Raw genomic sequence first — 22071 nt, 5'->3', positions numbered from 1 at the left:
AGCGATCGACGTCTCGAGTGTATCGATGATAACGTGAAACAGGACAGCGAGGCGGAGGGCGGAGAGAAAGGTAGGTTAATGAAACCACCGACAGTAACTAAAACACACTAATTATTTGTCGGTAAGCACTTGTATTTACGTTGCAGTTGACGCGGTGTATGTGTTTTGTCGGGTTGGTATTTTACTAAGCGAAAGGAGGTTAAAAGTGTGTCTGACTGGTTTATCTCTGTTTCCTTTCAGTGCGCCACGTCATTGACTGACGGAGGAGTTAGAAAAAAAGCCACCGAGTTCCCGGTGTGGACCAAAGACCAAGATTAGACCGTCACAACTCACCGGCGGTAGCCAAAGTGACCCTGTCTTTGCCTTAATTACTTCTTTTTTTTTTTTAAATAATTTTTATCATTTAAAAAATCACGCAGTAGTTCAAAATGACGGCGTCCAACTGGGGCCTTATCATGAACGTGGTGAACAGCATCGTCGGAGTCAGTGTACTCACCATGCCCTTCTGCTTCAAACAGGTGGGTCAGCTGCGCGCGCGGGCGCGCCCGCGCAGGTGCTGCTCGCAAAATCCTCCCCCTCGAAACTCGACCAAATTTCTCGACCAATTTTTGTCGGACGAAGCATTTTAAGTCACTACTAGTCTAAAGATAACCGTGAAGACTCGAATACTTCACTGCTATTCACTATGGGGTCGTTTATTTGTAAAACACTGCTTTATTTTTAAACGCTTAACTTGCACGGATACAGTCAGACTATGTAGATGTCGCAGTAGTAACAGTAGTAGTTGTTTCAGAAACACAAGTCTTTAACTCTTTGCTTTTATTTGATTCCATATCAGCTTCCTATTAGGCACTCAGCATGTAGCTGTTCATATCCTTTAAAAACTAAATCAAACTTGTTAAATGATGAGATGAAAGATGATACATATGCTAACAGATATATATATATATATATATAATGTATGTTTATGCGCATTAACTACATTATCTTTCCACAACAACTGAACCGTAACTTGCAGCATGTGGTGTGTTTTGTGTACTCGAGGAAATAAGGACATTAGCGTGAAGGAAACTGTTTCATGACTGACTGTGTTCCTTTATATTTTGGCATCTTCCTCATTAGATCTGTGAATTCTTTATTAATCATAAACTGCACCTCAATCTGTCATCAATTCTACATCAGCGGGCTCTTAGGGCATTCAAACAAAGTTCTGGCACAAACGCTAACACTCTTTTGTTGGTGTTTGTCGGCAAAAGCATTTCTGAAGTACCCCCTTGGCAAGATAACGTAGGACCCCTTTGTGTAGAATAGCGCAATAGAAAATGGAGATCGTTGTCATCTCATTGTGATTTCAGGAACCTGTTTCCTCTGAAGCATGTCACTTCCTTCCTAACAGTAGCGCCGTCTTGTTTATTTGAAAGATAAGCAATGGGGGGTTAAATGCGACGTGTACTTCCTCTAAAAAGTTTGGCCCTTCCAAACAATAATAATACATAAACTCGTGAAAAATAATATGCCCCTGCCCAGCATGTCAAGGTAATGCAATGATTTCTCAGCCCTTTTTGTGGCACGCCTCCCTTCAGAAGCAGAAATAAGTTTTGTCATCAAAAAAAGAATCAATTTGAAGTGTTTGAATCTGTTCGAACTAGCCAGGGGACATTGACACAACATGTCGAGTGTTAACGCTCCGTCTCTCCGCTCACAGTGTGGCATTGTGCTGGGATCTCTCCTGTTGTTTTCCTGTTCATGGATGACCCACAAGTCTTGCATGTTCCTGGTCCACACGGCCAGCAACACCAAACGAAGAACCTACGCCGGACTGGGTGGGTAAAAAAAATATCGACAAGTGTAGATAACTGTTGACTGTCCCTTATTTTGTGTGATGAAATGGGCCGATGGAAATTGTGTCTTTCCAGTTACTCGGTTTTGCCAAAACAAACGCTGCCTGTTTATATTGGGCAGTTTGTGCTTAGCAGCCGGAATCGCTTTGGCAAAATAGACTGATAGAATGAAAGCTGGATAAATAGTGGTGCTGTTTTGATCTTGTGTCTTGGCTTTGTTGACGCTGATTTAACTCTTCTCTCTCTCTCTCTGCAGCTTTCCATGCTTATGGGAAACCAGGAAAAACACTGGTAGAGACCAGGCAAGTTTCCCTGTTCTTTTCACAGCACACCTCCTCTTCTTGTGTTTCGTATTTTCTTCAGATAGATGATCTAGCTCTGAGAGTACTGGAACATTTATTGAGCTTCGTCTTCTTTAGGTTTCCATTGTAGGTAGAAGGTAAATGCATTAAAGATGTAAGAGTTGAAAGGAGGATCGTGGCATTCGTTTCTGAAATGTTAGCCGGAGATAACGGATGCGTCTGTCACTCTCTCCCTTTCCCTGCAGTATGATCGGTTTGATGTTGGGGACCTGTATTGCCTTTTATGTTGTCATTGCTGATTTGGGCTCAAATTTCTTCGCTCAGCTGTTGGGTTTACAGGTTTGGAATCAGTATTCATATAATTAATTTCTGTATCTGCATATTTATTACAGTGATATGATCAAAATGTATGGCTTTCGTTTTATTTATTTTTCTCCTGCTTTCCTCTACCTTCTCTTGATTTTACTCTTACATCATCAGCAATAGTAACCATGCAGCAAATTAATAGAAACTACTGAACTGGCATGAAAAGTGTGGCTTGAAACTGGGTTTTTATCATCTCGCTGCTCCGTTTTTGTGAAGGTGACGGGCAGTTTCCGTGCGCTGCTGCTGATCGCCGTGTCTCTGTTCATCGTGCTCCCTCTGAGCCTGCAGAGGAACATGATGTCGTCCATCCAGTCCTTCTCAGCCATGGCGCTCATCTTCTACACCCTTTTCATGTTCACGGTGAGCCCGCTGTCAGACAGACAGCTACACTCTGAGTCTCTGAGCATGAGGCCGTATTGTCACACAAAAAAATGGAAAGATTGTTGATCACATCGACTCTTTAGTAAGACAGCCCAGCAGACCAAGAATGGAACAAGATCTTAGTCTAAGTTTAGTCCTGATACGGCGTTAGACGCTCTGCTCCCGGTTCAGGACCAAACCATCCAAAGGCAGGGATTTTAGGGCTTGAAATTTGTGTATAAAATCTAAGCTAATTCAGTACAGAGTACAAACTAAACTGAGGTTTAAAGAGAAGTGTTGCTTTAGGCTTTCATCATTTTATACCAGTTTTAAAACCAGTTTAGACTCATCTTTGTTGGTGCCACCCACTGACACATTCTGTGGTAAGCTATCAGTAACTTATTCACGCAGCATTCAACACTTAGAGCTTTTTCAACAAGAAATATGTTTAGTGAACACTTTTTTTTTTATTTTATGTTATGTGTTGCTTGAAGACATATATTACAGATTATTGTGTAACTTACAGTTTAGCTTTGCCTTTCTCTCTCTTAACTTCTTGTTTGGAGTGTTATTTTTGTCGCATCACATGTGGATTCTTCCTTATTTGCTCCATTGAACAGAAACGGTTTCCTTGCCAACACAATATTGTCTTGCTCCTCCTTTTTAAAGAGCAAATCCGCACTAAATCATATCAGGCAGAAAACAGTTGCTGTGCTGCTCTTTTTGGACATTTTAGGGACAGTAAGTGCAAAGCAAATAGAATTCAGGTGGTCGGTAACAACGTAAGAAAGTGCCTATCGTCCTCACATGTTTCAGACTTCCTCCTGACTCATTCTTCTGATTTGAAATGCAGCGTTTGTCAAATATATTTCACTTTAACTCGCTTTTTTCTCGCTGCTGAAATATCTCTCAGGTTAATAACCCTGATGATTACTTGGACATAACCCCATAACGAAAACAACCTGTTGATTTCTCTATCTATTCGTGCATACTCTGCATGGAGCACATTTTGTGCAAATACACATGCATTAAAACACTTGCCCCCACCAATGGAGCAACAATGCAGTCATATGCCAGCTAAGTAGCCCAATAAAGGAGGGACTGCTTGTTGCATTTATCTTGTTGTGTTTAGCTGGAACCTGAGACAGTCGGGCAGCAGTTTTCCGCCTCATGTGATGTAGCTTATTTACTCTTTAAATGTGCACACAGACTTTGTGTGTACAGCTTTGTTTTACAGAACAGCGGTTCTGCTTAAACGGTCTTCAAACTGCTGTTCATATCCTCTCTGTGTAATGTGACATGTACATGTTTCGCATGCTGTTAACCTAGAACAGCGTTGTGGTGTGTCCAGCTTTAGATCCAGGCCCGCCCCTGGCCCAGCCCAGACCCCTGACCCTCTAACAGTGATGTATCTCCTTCCCTCCCTCTTTCATCCTACCCTTAATTGTTCTCCTCTTTACTCTCTCTCCATTGTAACTTTCCTGGTTCTCTTCCTCTCTTCCCTCTCTTGTCCTTCTCCCCTTTCCACTCTCCTTTACTACCCTCTCTCACCCTCTCTCACCCTCCGTATGCGAACCTTTCTCCCTCCCGCCGCTTTTTCTGCTTCTGGTGCCGTAGATAGTGTTGTCATCTCTGCGCTACGGCATAATCTCAGGCTCCTGGGTGGAGCGGGTTCACCTGTGGCGCTTCAAGGGCGTCATTCAGTGCCTGCCCATTATCGCCACAACCTTCTGCTGTCACCCGTAAGTAAACCATGGAAACCACCCCCAAAATAACAGCACTGTAAGGGCAGTGGGGGAGGGGCGGAGAGTGAAGGAAGCCCAGTGTTTGCCGTGCAACGAAATGCTCCTTAAACCTTCCTCCAACCTACCTGAACCTTCTGCCCATTCCTCTTCCACTCATCCCATTCCTTAATTCTGTTTTGGTTTGAGCTGTTTGAGCTCTGTGACTTTCTGTGTATGTGTGTGCGTGCGTGTGTGTGTGTGTCTTTGGTGGCAGTAGTAATAAGGCAGAGGGGTATAACATACTGAAGTGAAAGTTTAATCTTGGCTGCCTTCTGACCAGTGGCCCACACCTAGGCTGAGGAACCTGGGTGTGCGCGGGCCAGGTTGGAGCGTTGTGGAATTTTTTCCAGGCAATGAAAGGAGCAAGACATAGGAAACACATGCTGGTGAAAAACCTGTGACGTTGTCTATATAACCCATATGTCTCTTACTTTTCATCAGATTTCTAATTTTGGTTCAATCCAATTAGGTTTTTTTCTTGTTTCACCTTCATCACTTAAGTTTTACAGGTTTTTCATCCACTATGGGTTTCCTGTCATTTCCCGCTCTTCATTTTCCCAGATTTTTCACTCTTCATTCAGTGCTTTCATTATCTTTCTGTGAGCTATCAACATGGGTTTAGCTCCCCTCCCATCTTCATGTTCTCCCTCCAATTGTCTTCATTTGGTTTGGGCTGTAACTCCCCCCCCCCTCCCCGCCTCCTTCCCCTCAGATGGTGCTGTCCTCGTTCAAACACGGGCTGCTCAGTGGCTGGTGGCTAGGGCAGGTCAATGTGGTGCGCTGGGAGGGTGTGTTTCGCTGTCTCCCCATCTGTGGGATGGCCTTCGCCTGTCAGTCGTAAGTACTCCTCACGCCCTTCCACTCGCTCAGGATCATGTAATGAAAATCATGTGAAAAAAGGCTGTAGAACTTAAAAAAAATAAAAATTAATTTAAGCTAGGCGCTCATTGATTTATACAGTCTTGACAGTAGTCCTTAAAGTATGTGCTGAGTAATTCTCAGTCGTATCCACTCAGTGATTCTGTGAATAAGACCTTTCATTGCTGCAAATAGAAACTGAGCAAATCTCACAATAAGTACATGTATACTCACAGCATTCCTTGAAGCCAAAGTGAAGGGTTTGAGGTGAGTTTGTCATGTCAAGAGAAGCACTGCTTTGATGAGGAGATGGCATGATAAGTCATGCCTTGTTGCAAAGAGAAGCGACTTGTTTGGCTCAAATGTTTTTCATAGTTTGCTCATCAACCTCTGCTCCATCATGGGGTCGGCCTTCTCCAGAATGAACCCGAAACTTCAACTTCTTTTAGTTCGCTCGACTCCTTGGTCTTTTTTTTTCTCCCTGCAATGCAGGGAGTCTAGCATAATCTGTCTGTTGAGACGAGCAGACGTCTGAAATGAAGCCATATCAAAAAGCTAAAGCCTGAATTATAAACCAACTGATTAAGGAGGCCGGCTCCATGCTGGGGACTGCTTTTCAGCCCCAGGAGTCGACAATGCAAAGAATGTTGCTAAAGCTGCTCAACATAATGGACACAACTGCAAATCCTCTCCATAGCATAAACTATAAACAACAAAGTGTGTTCAGTCAGAGGCTTCTTCAGCTCCACTGTGGCACTCATTCTTGCCCATTGGAATAACTCTACACAAATGCTTTTTTTTTCTCTCTTTCTCTTTTTTTTTTAAACAATGACTAATAACTGATTCAATCTTAATATTACAAAAATAATTCCCCATGACATGGGCAGTTTCTTCAATGACTAAACAAATATTAAAATCTGCTGAAGGCTTATTCTTGGATGAAGACCTGCTGATGAAACCCTGCCTTTGCATTCTGTTGACTTTCCCCCGCTGTGAGTGCAGAAATCGGACTAATCACCGCTTCTCTTAGCCACTTTATTATGATTTTTATTTAGAATTCTTTCCTCCTTTCATTTTTTCCCCACTCTCATCCCTCTGCATGCTCGATCACTGCCTTTTTTGTCCTGTCCTCTGTGATTTAGTGCTTGCTCTGAGTTTGCTCTTGGGTTGTGGGCAGCATGAAGTGTCAGCTGGAATCTTGGGGGGATGAAGTTCATCTTTGATTTGAATGCTGTGCTGGGCGTGGATGAAGGAGTTGTTACGGTGAGGTCGCCGGTTGCCAGACGTTTGGGTGGTGGTGGTGTTTGTCGGGTGACTGTAGTCCGGAGTTAGAGAATCGACTTTAATTAATGCAATCACCCAAAGCCAATAAAACATCGTGGCGCTTTGGGCATGTGCATGTCGCTCAAAATGAAGAAAGTACATGCTTGTACTTGTGTGTTTTGTGCGTCAGTTCCCACTAGTTGTGCTAAGTGATATTTGGCAGGGTGATTTCTTGGCCTGTGGTCAGGCTGAGCGAGGCAAGCGCTCCGTTAGGCGGCAGGCAGCTTAAGCCAAACCACTAATCAACACATTGGAATGCGGCCATCTTACAGACACACTGATGTATTCACAGGCTGATTAAACAGCTCTCAGCACATTGAATTTTTATTACATTCATGAAATGTGTTTACTTTCAGTTAAAGCATTACTTAACATCACCATTATGACGAAATGGGAGCTGGCCCCGTTGTTTTTTTGGGTCGAACGTTTGAATAGAGCTGGAGCAGTTGGCTCATGGCAGAGGCACGTAGTAAAAGCGTGTCAGGCGAGAATGTTCCTCCCTAATGCTGCAGTCAGGATACGGTGGCACTCAGAAGTCTGTGCACCCTGGTCTGAAACGTCATTACTCTGAAGCGTTGAAGAAGGAGGCGATGAACTGATCTCCAGAAGGCACTCTGGAGATGGTAAAGGAATAACTGCGGTGATTTCTTTATTTTTTTGATTGATTTTAGAAAGGGGGGAAAAAAAATAAGAAGGAACTTCCTCAAAGGTGTCGAGGCTTCATTTCCGTGAAGGCTTTGGCTTCTTCCCAGACTTCATTAGTGAAGGCCACATGACACACATTTCAAAGCTCGATAAGTCGTCTGACTCTTTAAACCTTTTCCCAGTGATTAACAGCCGTGGTCTCCTCTAAGCAGTGGCACTCTGACCAGTACAGTAACTGCTGTCCACATAAGAGGAAAAGCCTGTAACGGGATAGCAAAGTGCTTCCACCATCAGTTGGTCGCAACCCCGACTCCAAAACCGTTGAGACGCTATGTGAAATGTAATCAAAAACGGGATGCAAGGATTTGAATGTCACATTTGATTTGCAAATCGCTGCATGGCCTCGGCATTTCAGACGCACCAACTTTGAGGGTGATGGCCAGACTTTTGCATGCCACTGCATTTTCAAGTTGATCTGCCGCACCCATGAGTTCCCCCCCCCCACACACACACACACTTGGAAGACGTTCTCCATCATATCTCCTCTGTTAAGTAGCGAGGACATTAGCCTTTGAGTCAGGATTGTTGAGTGACCATTAGAGGCTTTAGCTCCGCATTAACAATATATTGTTTTATTTAACCTTGGCCATAAGATTTACCGGTTTGTGGATTAAACAAGCGTCAGGGAATAGCATCATGGGACCGTGCTCGCTAGTAAAAACCAGAGTGTGTGAAAGTGAGACATGCAGAGGGAGAACAAGAGCCAGAGAAAGTTACGGCTCCTTGATCCCTCTCTCATCTCGTCTCTGTGGCTCCTCCTTTGTACGAGAGGAAGAAGGCGAGCAAAAAGACTGCCAAGAAAGTTTATAATGCTCTAAAACCTGTCAGGCACTCGCTGTTATATATAAAGCCTGTAAATTTACTGGTTAATGTGCCGATGGACCTCTCCACACACCCACTCTTTCTCATAGCACGGAGGAGGAAGTGATGGAGGGGGGCAGACACCTGGCTTAACGGACAGACAAGGGGTCCGGTCATATAGTCTTTTCTGCTTACGAAGCTTCCTAACTGAATGAAATGACCCAGAAGTGTCTAAGTAGCAGCCATGATGAGAGCTGCTCAAAGGAAATGGAGCTTGGGTGCTTCCCTTATTATCTCCTTTGAGCAAGAAACACTGCACCGTCCTTTCCGAAAGAAAGGAGATGATTACTTCCTGCAATTCCTTGCGACCGCGACTTTCGATACTACGCTTGATTATTTTCATCCACTCGTACTAATTGTAATTAGTGTTAATGGATATTTGGAGTGGAGGGTGAGAGTCTTTCCTTTGTGAACCACGATAATGTGTTAATATTTTCTAGGATGTCTTGTCATATAGATATGTAACGACATGGTAATATTGCAGTTGAGGATGTATTTCGGGCCTTTTTTGTCGAATGTTTATTAAACATCTGTAGCTTCGGCGCCGCAGACCCCCATCGCAGCTCAGTCGAAGTGTGGTCGGATTCTCGTTGCCGTGAACATTTCTCCTACCGTCTTCCCTCAACTCCTCAGCAAGGAAAAGAGCTTCGGAAAAGAAGTTAACAGGAGGAACTGTTCGACCGTGCCCATGCAATCTCACGCTCAGCGTCAGCCAGCCTTGACTACTGTCACCCACTCTGAGTCACACACATGCAAGACGCACACCTACCCCACTGCCATTGCATTTCCTGCATGTTCCGCCAGTCACACAACTGCTATGTTAATGCACCTGCTGCACAAAGCATCTAAACTACAATATATGTGGATGTTTGGGTTTTTGGGAGCCTACTTTTGCAATCAGTTATGCACTAAATTTAAAAAAAAAAGATCTGTCGTAATATTTTGTCAAATTTCTCCCAACTAATTTAACCACTTATGTAATCTTTCTTCACTTCCATTCACTGAGCTTGCGCTGAAACTGTCTGCAGCTCCTCTGAGAGGCCAGTTGAAAATCTCTGATCTGATCGATCGCTATTTTAAGTAGAAAATGGTGAAACAAACTCTTAAGTATACAGGGGAATGCAATTGAGGAACAAAGCAAACAGTGGCTCAGAGTCAATGCAGTACTGTATTACAGCAAGACAAGAAAAGGTTGATGAGTTGGGGCTGGACATGTTTGCCAAAGCTGGCAGGGTGCCGTAGTGAAGTCCCTTCGCAGTCAATGAAAGAACGAGACAATAGGAATTGCAGTTTGAAATGTTGAGGTGACGGTGTTAAAACTGTCATGGGACAAACCAAACAGGAAAACAAATCACTGGTGTGAGTTTATTGGAGATGAAGAAAGAGCTGCATCATTTGATCACTGAGCAGCACAAATGGGCCCACATATGGCTGCTCATTAAAGAGCCCTACAGAGTTGTTTCGGAAACCATATTTGAAGTAAGTGGCCGTGAAGCCTGTCATTTAGTCAGCTGTTGGTGCCGAACTAGAACAACTCAATTTGCCGAACATCTGCAGGACTCCCCTCGTTGACCTCCCGGCTACGTCGGGACGGTAAAGTGCATCCTTTTGGGGGAGAATTTTGTAGCTATGTGTGATAATGCAGATGATATATACAACAGTATCAGTGTGGGCACGCCGAGTGTGGTGTTTAGGGCTGCTTGTCTCTCACAGGCAGGTGCTGCCGACGTACGACAGCCTCGATGAGCCATCTGTCAAACGCATGAGCACCATCTTCACCTCGGCCCTCAACGTGGTCACCATCTTCTACATCACCGTGAGTGGAGCCACGCTTTGACGCACACCAGCCACATTTCACATTCTGATACTGTCATCATTATTGGGGCATTAGCTTAGGCATATATTGCATGTTAGGCATGTTTAATTTGAGCAGTTTCATTGAGAAAAATGAGCTTTATTATTCAGGAACTTGCTGTCCTCCATCATTCTGTCTCTGTTTTTTTTTTTTGCTGTTGTCCCAACACCGTGTCCCCGTCCCCTCTGCCAACCAGGTGGGCTTCTTTGGCTACGTCAGCTTCACGGAGAACATTGCAGGCAACGTGCTGATGAACTTCCCGTCCAACCTGGTGACAGAAATGATCCGAGTGGGCTTTATGATGTCCGTGGCTGTTGGATTCCCAATGATGATCTTGCCGTGCCGTCAGGCTATCAACACCATGCTTTTTGAGCAGCAGGTGGGCTCAAAGACCACACACACACACTTCCTGTGTCTACCACGCAGAAACAGCACGAGGACTGTACGTCCAAATCATGGCGATATTGGAGCGAAGACAGTGGGGATACAAAGGTTGTGCGTGTGAGGACGAATTAGCACAATCTCCACATTCAGGTTGATGTTACAGTAACAGCCACTCTCATAGTTCTTCAAAAAGGCTGTTACCCCTGCCAACATTCCTCATTGTCTCCACACCTTGGAGGTATTGTTATTGGCTTTTTAAGATCTGGCTTTGCGTTGTTTTATTTTCTTGTATGCACCGGTAGTCTGATGCCTGTCCCTGAAATGGAATGCAGCGCATTTTCTTTAGACAATGCTTTTGTTTTACTGTGTGGTTGTGATCACAGAGTTAATGGTTGCGAATGTGACTTGTAATAGCCAATATCAACACTCGGTTTGAGGGCGAGGGAAATAAAGCAAGACACGGTTTGCCTGCAGCCCCGTGCCTCCGTGCAGAGCTCATGGTGCGGCATGAGGTGGCAGCAGGGGTTATTGTGGCGCTGCCTCGAACGACGCAAACTGAAGACAGGGACTCTGCTTACACAGCGAGCTAATAGACGTTCGACGTCTGCCTCGTTTCCTGAAATTAGCTTAACGCATAAAACACGGAAAATTGGATAGGAGATGGCGAAAACATTGAACTGACTGAGTCTATACACAGAGTGGCAGAGCCATGAGAAGAAGAGAACACCTAAGAAGTAGTTATTTGCGAATGGTAGAATACTGGTTATTACATGAGCGTTATGAGTACGATTGCATCCCAGTGCGTTTAACATTTTATGGCTCATAGTAGCAGTGCACGTAAGCAAAGTAATGTGTAAACACAGCGACACCAATCACAATCGTGCTTCTCAAAGCCGGACTGAGACATTAGACTCAAAAGGGCGCATGCTTCACAGTTTCTGTTCAGCACACAGGAGAAGCAGCCAGTCACATCAAAGAATAGTGGATAGTGGAAACAAGGGATAGTGAGGACGTTTTTGTAAAAATGGTCAAAATACAGGCCATTCACATAATTTTTCTGTTAAATTGTGTCAGACAGATAGACACGTCAGAAATGGACTGAAAAGCCCCCCTTTAAGACTACGCCTTAGCTTGCAGTCACATTTTCATTCTGAGAAAATCCTTATTTCATAGCCGCAGCATCATCCGACAAAGTCACCATTCGGGTAACCTGACTATAACAAAGTCAATAACAGTCGATAACAACCTGGAGATTGGATGCAGTCGCTGTTGATTTGTGAGTTTTCCTGTTTTCTTATTTCCCTTTTCTGCCCCCTCATATCCACCTTCTCTTTTGCAGCAGAAGGATGGAACCTTTGCTGCCGGGGGTTACATGCCTCCTCTGCGCTTCAAGATGATCACCCTCTGCATTGTTTTTGGCACCATGCTGGGAGGCATTCTCATCCCCAATGGTACGTGTGCGCTTGTGAACGACTGGGCATGGACTGAATGGACTAAAATGAAATGTGTGTGTGCAGCTCACTGGAGGTCTTTAAGGTGCATGTGTTCCTTTATGTGGGCGGGGTTGCTGGGGAGCTTTACGATGTGTGTGAATGTGACTTTACGAGTCAGTGACTGTCACACTCTAACACAGTCCCTAAATCAGGGCCCTAACTTTTATCTCCTTTTAGATGGGCTGACAGGTAGATAGGGCTATTATTCTTCCAGACTCTCTTGGGTATACACGCACACCCAAATTTGGTCCTCTGTCAGGTTCTTTAAGTTGGTGGCCCTCGTGCAAACATTTCAGAATTATTTCAGCTTTATTTTACATTTCATTCAGTGTTTAATTTGGTCGCTGTTTGATAAGCTTTTGTATATGGAATGGGGCAACACAGGCGCACACTCACACAGACACACACACACGCAGTGGGTTGTTTGTGTCTCTGTGTATCTAATCAGACTAATATACTGAAAAGAAAGGAAGTGTGCACCCCTGGGAGAGTGGACACTAAATCTGAGGGAAACAATATGGTGTCCGTCCTCTGGTTGAACGATGGGTTTCCGGGCTCGACGCCCAGCAGGCCGGTCCACAGAGGCATGGGTGGGGCCAGGGCTCGCTGCTCAGTGCCAGGAGCAGCATGCTGTGGATGGTGCCAGCTGTGCGGGGCACAGGCTGGTTTGAATGGAGCTCGCAATAAGGAGCTTGGACCTGCGGAAGACTTTCTTTAACTGTAGTGTTGAACAGTCACTCAGATGGACGCAAATTCCCGAGCAATGTTTAGTTTTGTCCGGTGGCGTTTGCATCATAACCCCAACAGCTGGAGAGGCAAAGCCTGTAATTTTCTTTTCCATGTTCCATTACTCTTAACTAATTGTTACAGCTGTTTATTCAGAACTATTAGCGAACAATTTGTGGCTTTTTAATAGTCATAACTAACTTTTACATGTCTTTATCTTATAATGTTTGGTTAAAACATGACAACTGCAGAGCTGTACGCTGGGGTAGAAATGATTCTTGTTTGGAATCGGTGCTCATTGCTGTGTTTTTCGCTCAACAGTGGAGACCATCCTCGGCCTGACTGGAGCCACCATGGGCAGCCTCATTTGCTTCATATGTCCGGCTCTCATCTATAGAAGAATCCAGAAGAATGGCTTCATCTCTCAGGTGCCTTTTTTTTTTTCCCAAAGTAGAATTATGCCTAGTTATCGTTTCTGACCTGTTGTGCATCTCCCCTGCAGCTGGTGCTTTTTGTTGGCCTTGGAATCCTGCTGGTCAGCACCTTTACCACCCTATCAATATCATCCAGTAGCCCCAGCTACAAGATCCGAGCTCCTCCCCCGGCACCTGGCAAGAGCAGCCTGCTGCTACCAGACCTTCCTGAACTACACGGTAAAGATCATGACTCTCTCTAATGGCTGGTAGACACTTACCCAGTTGATGGACTGTAAATGAAAGTGGTTTACTAATGAGCCATAGAAACATTTACCTCAGTCGGGGCTGTCTGCAGTGTGTGAGAATGGACAGCAGCGCTGCATGTAATCATTTCACTTAAAATGCACCGACAATACGAGGGGCGCGTTTATTTCTTGTTTTATTTTCAAAATCGCGGCCTGCCGCAGCACCCGAGATGAGCAGTGTGAAGAGAATGCGAAGCAGAAGCAAAGGGCCAGCGAGACTAAAACAAAGACACAAAGCCACTGCAGAAGAAAGGGTTTCTGTTATCTCTCTGAGAAGAAAAGATGGAGACAAACAGAGTGACTGATAGACAGACAGGCAGGGTGAGGAGATAACCTCTTGATAATATCTGAGAGCAGCGCTATGCGCTTGACATTGATGAAGCAAGATTGATGCCCTTCAAACTCCAGCAATTTCTCTCCTCCTATCTGCCTCTGTTCATTTCTTCTGCCATCCACCCTCCCCCTTAAAATACATTGTCTTCACCTCCTTCTACCCCCGTGTCTCCTGTGGCAGCCATAAAATGTCTGCAAGCTGTGGCTGTATAAAGGAGCAGGGGGTGATGTGGGTTTGGGGAAGGATGGAACACATGTGGACGAGCCATCGGAGGAAAACCTTTTGAATTATTGTTTCCAGATTTTGGGTGAAACAAGAAAGGTATGGAGGGAATCCTGACGGCTCCCCGTTCTCACCTTTCACTGCCTTCCTCCTCTTACACCATGGTGCTTTTTGTTTTAACCTGTGCACGGAGGTCAGGAACGTCTGCCTCCAGCATTATTTCTTCTGTTTTCATGTTTCCATCCCTTTGTTGCTCCAAATGAAGCCCACATGGGCCAATTTCTGCACCTGTTTCCTGTTCGTCAGTTTCAGTTTTAATTCATCTTTCTTTCTCCTTTAGGAAATATGTGGTACCGGCCACGCCAGCCCTACCGTTTGTGGCATTTGCTGCCACCTAGTGGATCTTTTAAATCTAAATCAAAAGCTAGAAAACGGCTAAAAGCACTTTCTGTCAGCATGCACGCTTATAGTTAAATGTTCAATTTCTTTTAATGGCAGCAGTTAATGTATAAAAGAACAACTAATGATGAATATTTTTCAAAGCAATCAAGTAATTCCACTTTTCCCTTGCATGAAGGAATACTGTAAGAAATGAGGCCGCACTTTATTTTTCTGTAATTTATGTTCTGTAATGTCTCCTATTCTTTCAAGACTGTAGTTTGGGGAAAAAGTGAGTCCGCAACAATATTTAACACAAGTAAAACATATTCTAGTGTTAGATCTCTAAAAGAGTCACAAATGTAGTCGTCTTTCTATGAAGGGGGAATGCAGTTTAGCAAAAGGAATTATGTCCCCATAGCAGAGCAGTATCCAGTGGCAGTATTACCTTTTTTATGATAGTTTGTTATTTTGCATTCAGACAATTCCCTAATTAAGAAGCCAGAGGAGGTGCAAAAGCCCGATCTTCCACCTGTGGAAGTGGCACAGCCTGCGCCGAGGGACAACAATGAGCCGCCCCAGATCAAAGGACCAGTTGAAGTGCCTGACAGGAAGAAGGAGGAAGTGGTGCAGTTGGACCGTCCTGGTGCCGGTAAGAAAAACTTGCCCCAAAGTTGTAACGACCGGATCTGGAGCTGTGTCAAATCAGTGCCGTCTGTTCTCAAAGGTATTGCCATGCCAGAGGCAGAGGCCCATCGCCACGAACCACCTAATCCTCACGACGAGGTCGTGGTAGACTCAAGAAAGAACAACGCAGAGCTGGAGGAGGACAAAAAGCAGCCCGTCCCTCCGGCAGGAGGTGTTCAGGAAGAAGTCAACAGAGATGTGGAGCAAGGTCACGCTCAGAGGGCAGAGGACAGAAAAGACAACAAGGCAGATGAGAAACCTGCAGAAGTGCCTGTGAAGAATAAGGAAGAGGGTGGCAAGGTCTTGGCCAATGAGGTGCAGGACAAGCCTGTTGCAGAGCCAGGCCAAAAGCCAGATGTAGCTCCTCTAAAGGAGGTGGAGAAGCTCAACCCTGTTAAAGATCCTCTGGCAGGGATTGCAGCAGCAGCCAATCAGGCTGCAGTAGCACCAGTCGATAAAGTGGCTAAACCTCAAGATTCTGCAGGAAAAGGTGATTCTTTGAATCTGTGGTTTAAGGCAACTGTATGAAAGAAGACACCTCTTGAAAAGTGCGACGCTGAACTAGTGATGTTTGGTGATTCTTTTTTTTTTTTTTAGCTCCACTTCCTGAAGAAGAGCGTCATGTCGCGGCAGAGGAGGCTCCAGCCGCAGACGGCAAAGATGCTGCAGACGAGAAGATGGACGGTAAGTGGATGAGAAACCTTTGATCAAAAGCTGGGTAATAAAAGTCTTGAAGTCGCCGACGTTATCACAAACAAATTCTGTGACGTGCTGTGGAAAACCATTCGTGGTCGAAGAGTTTCTCGCACAACGTCACCCAGTTCCAAGGTGGGTGGAGAGGGGAAGAACTAAAGAGGTCAGAGCTCCAGTAAGTTTTTCAAAAGATTTTGAATAAAACTATCCAATATATACTACAAGTGCTGCAAGTGTTCTGACCTCTTCATAGAAAGGAATCAAATCCACTTAAAGTAGGCTCAAAACAAGCTGTGCTGTAGATACCAAATAGCTGAAAAAGTCAAAAGTTGTTTGTTTGCTTACATATGTTCAGACATCAAGCGTATTTTCTGTGTAGCACTTTTTAGTTGGTGGGAGTTATTGCCCTGCATTTCCCTCCATCGTGCACACTACAGAAAGCCCTGTAGCACGAACAAGTCACTTCTAAAGCAGGAATCTGAACAGATCTGAGAGATTGAAGCAGATTGGAGAAAGGATTGCAAAAATGAATAAATAACAGTGTCTAATGTGGGATAACCTCGTTAAAATTCAGTAGTCATTGTTGATTAATTAGTGAAAAGCATTTTCTCCTGGAATTAGTTTTAAAAGGAAAAAAAAAGGCTTTCAGTGGTGTTTTTCTGGTCTGCTGGATGCTTCTGAGGTCATTTCCCTTCTTTCCCTCGTCTCACTTATGCTTGTTTTATCTGATGCGATCTCGTCTCGGTCCTCTGCTCTCGCTTGTTGTGGCTCGTTTATGAAGGTGTGAAACTCGGGACCTGCTTTCATCTCCTGACTCTCGATGCGCTGCGCAGTCTTTGTTTGGCTTGTTGACTTCGATATTTTGTTGTTTACTTTTTTCCCTCTTTCTCTTCTTCTCCACCTGTTTTTTCTTTTTTCTTTTTTTTTCTTTGTCTTTGCCGGACTCGAATCACAGTGATAAAAAAGCTGGTCGCAGGTATGAATTCCCTCTTGCCTTGTCTTCTCTTTATCATAAAGTGTCCCTCCAAAGGGACTGGGACAGTCTTTTATTGATTATTCCCTGTACATGTAGCCATAATACTAAGATGGAAGTGAATTAAGCATGTGCTATTGTAACCCTCCCCCTTCTTTTCATTTCGTCCTCTAACATAGTTTGTGTTTATCCACAGCTGCCCATGACTACCTCCTCCAGTTCAGATTTAAGGCTACAGTTTAGATCCATCTTTAGTGGAACATTGTCTGTTTCCTGTCTTCCACTTCCCACCCAGAAGCTTCCTAACCATAGCATTGTTCTATGAGAAGGTTGTAGCTTGGTTTAAAGGCTTTAATTAGATGCTTTTTGTCTCTACACAGAGGGCCAGCTCGACCACGCGGTGCTGCTGCAGGTGATCAAGGAGCAACAAGAGCAACAGAAGAGACTTCTTGACCAACAGGAAAAATTACTGGCTGTCATAGAGGAGCAACACAAGGAAATCCACCAGAAACAGCCCGGTGGTGGGTATATACACCGTGCGAATGGCTTTTAGGCGTCTTGTGTTGCTCATTAAGTTCTTAGGGCAGATATACAATGCTCTCAGTCATTTCAGATGAACCCTTTCAGAATGAGGAACATGAAATTTTGGCTGATCTTCCTTTCCGTGAGTCCCATTAGCCTTTCATTCATGTGTCAGTTTACTGATGTGGTCATGATTAAGTCCATGTTTTAGATGGCTCGCAGAGGAAGGATTTAAGGCCAGTGGGGAATAGGGGCTGGTAATTTTTCAGTCATCTGCGGGGCTTTTGCCGGTTAGACGAGCGATGGAATACTTGGATGCATGTGATAAAGCCTTTTCTTGCATTAAGATCATGGCCTTTCTGAACACTGCACACCTCCCCCTGTACCACTCTTTGAATAAAGTATTTTTCAGCAGGTTGAGGAGTGGATTTTTAGTCCATCTTTAACCTGAAAAGGTCCAGCTAGGTCAAGCTAAATGATAGATGCCCACACCACTGCTCCGCCACCTTGTTGCCTCCTGGCACAAAGTGGTGCCCTTTGTCCATTAGTGATCCAGCACGGGTCCACCCTTCTGCTCCATCAAGAGTCCCTCTCATTTCAACTTTCCATAAAACCTTTGAAGAAATTTGTTTTCAAATCACTTGACACTTGCCAGCCTTCTTTACCTTTGCCGTCCCTTAGCACTTAACACCTCTTACTTGTGTACACTCATCGCTTGAGGCCACATCGTTTCTTATTATGCAAATACCTGAACCTAATACCTTAAATCTAACAAGCTGTCAAGTTGAAAGGGTTTGAACTTGGAAAAAGTCTATAAAAGTAACTGTTTTCCCGGCATTACAGTTGACGGAGAGCACAGGTGGCAGAATTCAGTCGGCATTCAATTTAAATGTGACAAATGTTTTTATAATTTAAAGGAGGTGCTGCTGATGGCGAGGCGGAAAAAGGTGTCCAGGGTCACTTGGATGTGATGGAAGGTGGAGCAGCAAAACACAAGGAGGCTGGCCTGGCAGCAGACCTGAAGTTGGCTGGAGCTGGAGCTCCGCAGGTTGGAGGAGATGCGGCTCCCGCTGTCGCCCAGAATCAGGCTCCAGCTGGGGATTCGGGAGCTCAAGTCGGGGCAGCAGCTTATAAGGAGGATGTCGTTGCACCTGCAGGAGACTCCCATAAGCAGAGCGAGCTGGGGGCGAGGGGTGTTCCGCTTGGAAAGAAGATGCCAGATGACCATCAGCCTCTGCCTCAAAACGATCAGGCTGCACATCTAAAAGATGAAAAAAGCCTTGATAAAGAAAAGGAGACCTTTGAAAATCTTCAAAAAGAAAGACTGGAGGAAGAAGTTAAGGCAAGACTGGAGAAGGAAGAGCTTGACAGGATCATAAAGGATACAATGGCTAGAGAAAAGGAGCTAGAGAAGGAAAGGATAGAGAAAGAGGTGCAGGCAAGATTGGAAAAAGAGCGTCTGGAAAAGGATAGACAGGAAAAATTGGCAATACAACAGCAATTGGAGAAGGAGAGGGCTGAGAAGGAAAGGATAGAGAAAGAAGTTCAAGCAAGGGTGGATATTGAACGACAGGAAAGGGAGAAAAAAGAGCAGTTGGTCGGAGAACAGGAGCTGGACAAAAAGAAACTTGAACAGGATAAAGATTCTCAAGACAGGGTCCAGCAGGAGCTACTCAGAGCAGACAATGAAATAGTTGAGAGAGCGAAGAAAGAGCTGCAGGTGGAGGAGACTCGAGAGAGGCTGGCCCAGCTGCAGCGAGCCATAGAAGCCAAAGCAGCTGAAGAAGCTGCACAAGGGGATGGCGAAGCTTTGAAGAAAGGAGGACGAGACCTCAAAGAAAACGTTGCTGCTCAGGCAGACTCCAGAGAGAGAGTGGAAGACGAGGCCGTCAGAGCCTTGCCTAACCTCCGGGGCTCCCATGAGAAGGCGAGAGACCAGGGAGAGGTGGATCTGAGGCGGAGGCGCAGAGCACTGGGACCCAAAGAGGCTGCAGGAGCCCTGGAGGACTCCGGAGTGTCCAGGGGCGTTCGTGGGCTGGAGCCCCTGCTGGAGCTGGGGGGCTCAGACCTGCACGCAGCGCTGGAGCAGCAGCTGCTGGCCGGGGCCATGGTGCACTCACGGCAGATTAAACAGGCCTCAGAGGATGATGGGGCAAAATAACACGTTCCTATTCAAAGGCTTGAACTTCCTAATACTGTGGACCATGATTTATTTCGCTGCCTTACATTCTCTTGCCTTCTAAGATGTTATGGACCAGAACATTTTCTGTTTGTTGATACCGTGCACTCTGGAGATAACCCAAAGTCTTTTGTAAAGAGAAAAGAGTGTGTGTGTAAATATTAACTTATTTTTGTCTTTGCAGCAGAGAATTGCCACTGTTGAAATGTAAATACATCTATGCAAATCATATCTATGGAGCATATTGACTGGGCAAATACTGTGTTGAGGGTTTGTATTTGTGTCACTTTAATTTGTTTTGCATTGAGCTGCTTATGGAGTCTGCCTCTGCACTATCTGTATGCGTTTTGTTAGCTTCTTTGTTAAGTTTAAATGTGTTACTTTGATGTAGATATTGTACATCTGTTTGTAATGTGGGTTGCTTTGAACTTATAGTGACCACAGATCAAATGTAATTCGGGTGGACGTCCCTTGATAACTCATTTGACTCCAATTTCAGTTGAAGGCAACTGAATTTAACCTCATGCTAGAGCAAAGTGGTGCGTAGTGTAGCCTTACTGTTTGATAAACCCGACAACAAAGCAGCTTATCTGGGTCCATGACTAGTTACAGATCATTCAACCTCTTGTACACCTTCCTCGTCCGTTTATAAGTGCCTTTCAATCCATATGCTGCTGTACTTTGTGGTCCTTTCTTCTCCAAAACCTTTCGTTTTAATCGGTAGCGGTGACAAAATTAAGCTGAGGACAGTGGAAGGAAAGCTTGGCGCTTCTTGGTGGTGCAGCTCTTCTGAAAATTCCTTCATCGGTTAGTAATTCAACATCTTGGCCCTTTGTACAAGAGAGTATTTTTCTATGTGCAATGTATTTCTGTACATCTTGCTGATAAAAATAAAAAATCTACATTGGCCGTTGTTCTGTTTAAACAGTATAAACCCATATGGAATAGTTTATTTCCTTTTTATATATTACAGAATTGTATCAGTTAAAGATCATAGCAGTACATCGTGGTTTTGTCTCAGTTGTAACCAGAAATGATTCTTCCAGCATCGTATCAGTTCATTCAGAGACTGTCGTCTTCTCCGAGAGATGAATACGGAAGCTTTCGAGGTTGGTCCGTTGAACTCGGTGCTCCAACAAAGGCAAGACCGCTGCTACTCATTTGGCTCTTTTCCTGGCCTGTAAAAACACAAGAGGTGAAATGACCATCAGTCACAGCCGTGCCCATCAACACCGACACATGGATTACTGACTGCATCACTTACTGCATTCACAAAGCAGCTCTTCAGCGCTTCAAACTCTCTAGCACACAGGTCCTTCCTCAGTTCCTGTCTGCCTGTTGTTGTAGCTGCTACGCATTTTCCGTACACTGCTGCCTGAATGAAAAAGTGGGTTCATAATTAGAGTAACACGATCTGAACCATTAATTTGTTCCCCCCTCTTAATGTGATATTACATTTTAGTTATATCAGGCAAATGTTCATATTTCAATATAGAGGTGCCTGAAAAATGGTGGACCATTAAGCAAACTATACAGTATTAGATATCTGTGGGTGGAAAAAAGAACAAACCTTTTTGATTAGCAGTCAATTTGCACTTTAGCTCTCATTAGAATCGGGTGTTTTCAATCACTGGGATGACAATTAGCAGTTTGTTTTAATTAAAGGACAGGGACTTATCAAAGTATGAGTTTCACTGGAAATGGTTAGAAAACCATTCCTGAAGAACCTCAGCCTCAATAATCCACAGACGGAAACAAATAGGAGGCTGACCACCTCCTAGGAGTGGTTGACCAACAGGGATCACCCGTGAAACATGGCGATGGTAGTGTCATGGTTTGGGCCTGTTTTATCACATCTTGGCCAGGATTTGGTTTTAAAGATGGAATAAGAGTTTTTATTCATACCCATGGACTCTAAGGGAACTCTCTGGACATCTGTCTGATTCTTTTCAGAAAGTGGGCCATGCAGCAAGACAACCCTGAGCGCAATTAAGAATATTCACACGTGTTGTGAAAAGACCTGAAATGAACAGTTCAGGACGTCCGCAGCAAAATCACTTTGCAAAGACACGACAATATCACCCTCATCTTTCATCTGTCGGTGCTTACCTCATCTCCACACTGTGCAAAGATTTCTGGGAAATGTCTCAATTTCTCCCGGCTACGACCCCACACATTTGACCCAGACATTGTGCTGTCCAGGTATCGGCAGATGTTCTTTCAACGGTTTTCAATCAACGATAGAGAGGAAGAGGTAATTTCAAGGCAAATGGCTGCAAGCTACTTTTTTAAATCCGCTTACAAACACAACACATGTTTAAAGGAACGATACACCTCATCCAGTTGGCGGGGCATTCTTGTAACCCACGGACAGCGCCATATTGATGACCCTGTAAACATGAAAGCGTCACGCAGAATATTTGGAAGTATGATTCGCTCGTCTTCCTGTCAATCAAAAATGTGGGCATACGATTCGCAATTTTCTGACCAAGTTACCGGAAAGC

General features: G+C 44.6%; 2 protein-coding genes across 5 annotated transcripts; one reads left to right on the top strand and one right to left on the bottom strand.

The window, feature by feature from the left end:
• Positions 1 to 393: 393 nt before the first annotated feature.
• slc38a10 (solute carrier family 38 member 10) lies at positions 394 to 20483 on the top strand. Of its 4 annotated transcripts, none has more exons than XM_072373640.1 (17): positions 394 to 518; positions 1706 to 1823; positions 2098 to 2143; positions 2389 to 2482; positions 2726 to 2869; positions 5366 to 5490; positions 10114 to 10216; positions 10452 to 10634; positions 11979 to 12090; positions 13180 to 13286; positions 13361 to 13511; positions 14995 to 15165; positions 15241 to 15690; positions 15798 to 15884; positions 16849 to 16869; positions 17247 to 17387; positions 18306 to 20483. In XM_072373640.1, the coding sequence occupies exons 1-17, from the start codon at positions 429 to 431 to the stop codon at positions 19547 to 19549; spliced, it is 3387 nt and encodes a 1128-aa protein (XP_072229741.1). In that variant the 5' UTR covers positions 394 to 428; the 3' UTR covers positions 19550 to 20483. The 4 variants fall into 4 exon arrangements, with proteins under 4 accessions (XP_072229741.1, XP_072229740.1, XP_072229742.1 ...); XM_072373639.1 differs by lacking the exon at positions 5366 to 5490 and adding an exon at positions 4487 to 4611 and having other exon boundaries at positions 395 to 518; XM_072373641.1 differs by lacking the exons at positions 5366 to 5490; positions 16849 to 16869 and adding an exon at positions 4487 to 4611 and having other exon boundaries at positions 397 to 518.
• An 11-nt stretch (positions 20484 to 20494) lies between these two features.
• Positions 20495 to 21959, bottom strand: ndufaf8 (NADH:ubiquinone oxidoreductase complex assembly factor 8). Its single transcript, XM_072373643.1, has 3 exons — positions 21677 to 21959; positions 20832 to 20942; positions 20495 to 20745 (listed from the first exon to the last, which is right to left on the bottom strand). The coding sequence occupies exons 1-3, from the start codon at positions 21755 to 21757 to the stop codon at positions 20725 to 20727; spliced, it is 213 nt and encodes a 70-aa protein (XP_072229744.1). The 5' UTR covers positions 21758 to 21959; the 3' UTR covers positions 20495 to 20724.
• Between the last annotated feature and the right edge of the window lie 112 nt (positions 21960 to 22071).

Source organism: Leuresthes tenuis, unplaced genomic scaffold (genome assembly GCF_036924035.1).
Source record: "Leuresthes tenuis unplaced genomic scaffold, fLeuTen1.0.hap1 SCAF_20, whole genome shotgun sequence".
In the NCBI taxonomy this organism is placed as follows: Eukaryota; Metazoa; Chordata; class Actinopteri; order Atheriniformes; family Atherinopsidae; genus Leuresthes; species Leuresthes tenuis.
Note: the sequence above shows the minus strand (reverse complement) of the source record. Positions and strands in the feature narration are given on the sequence as shown.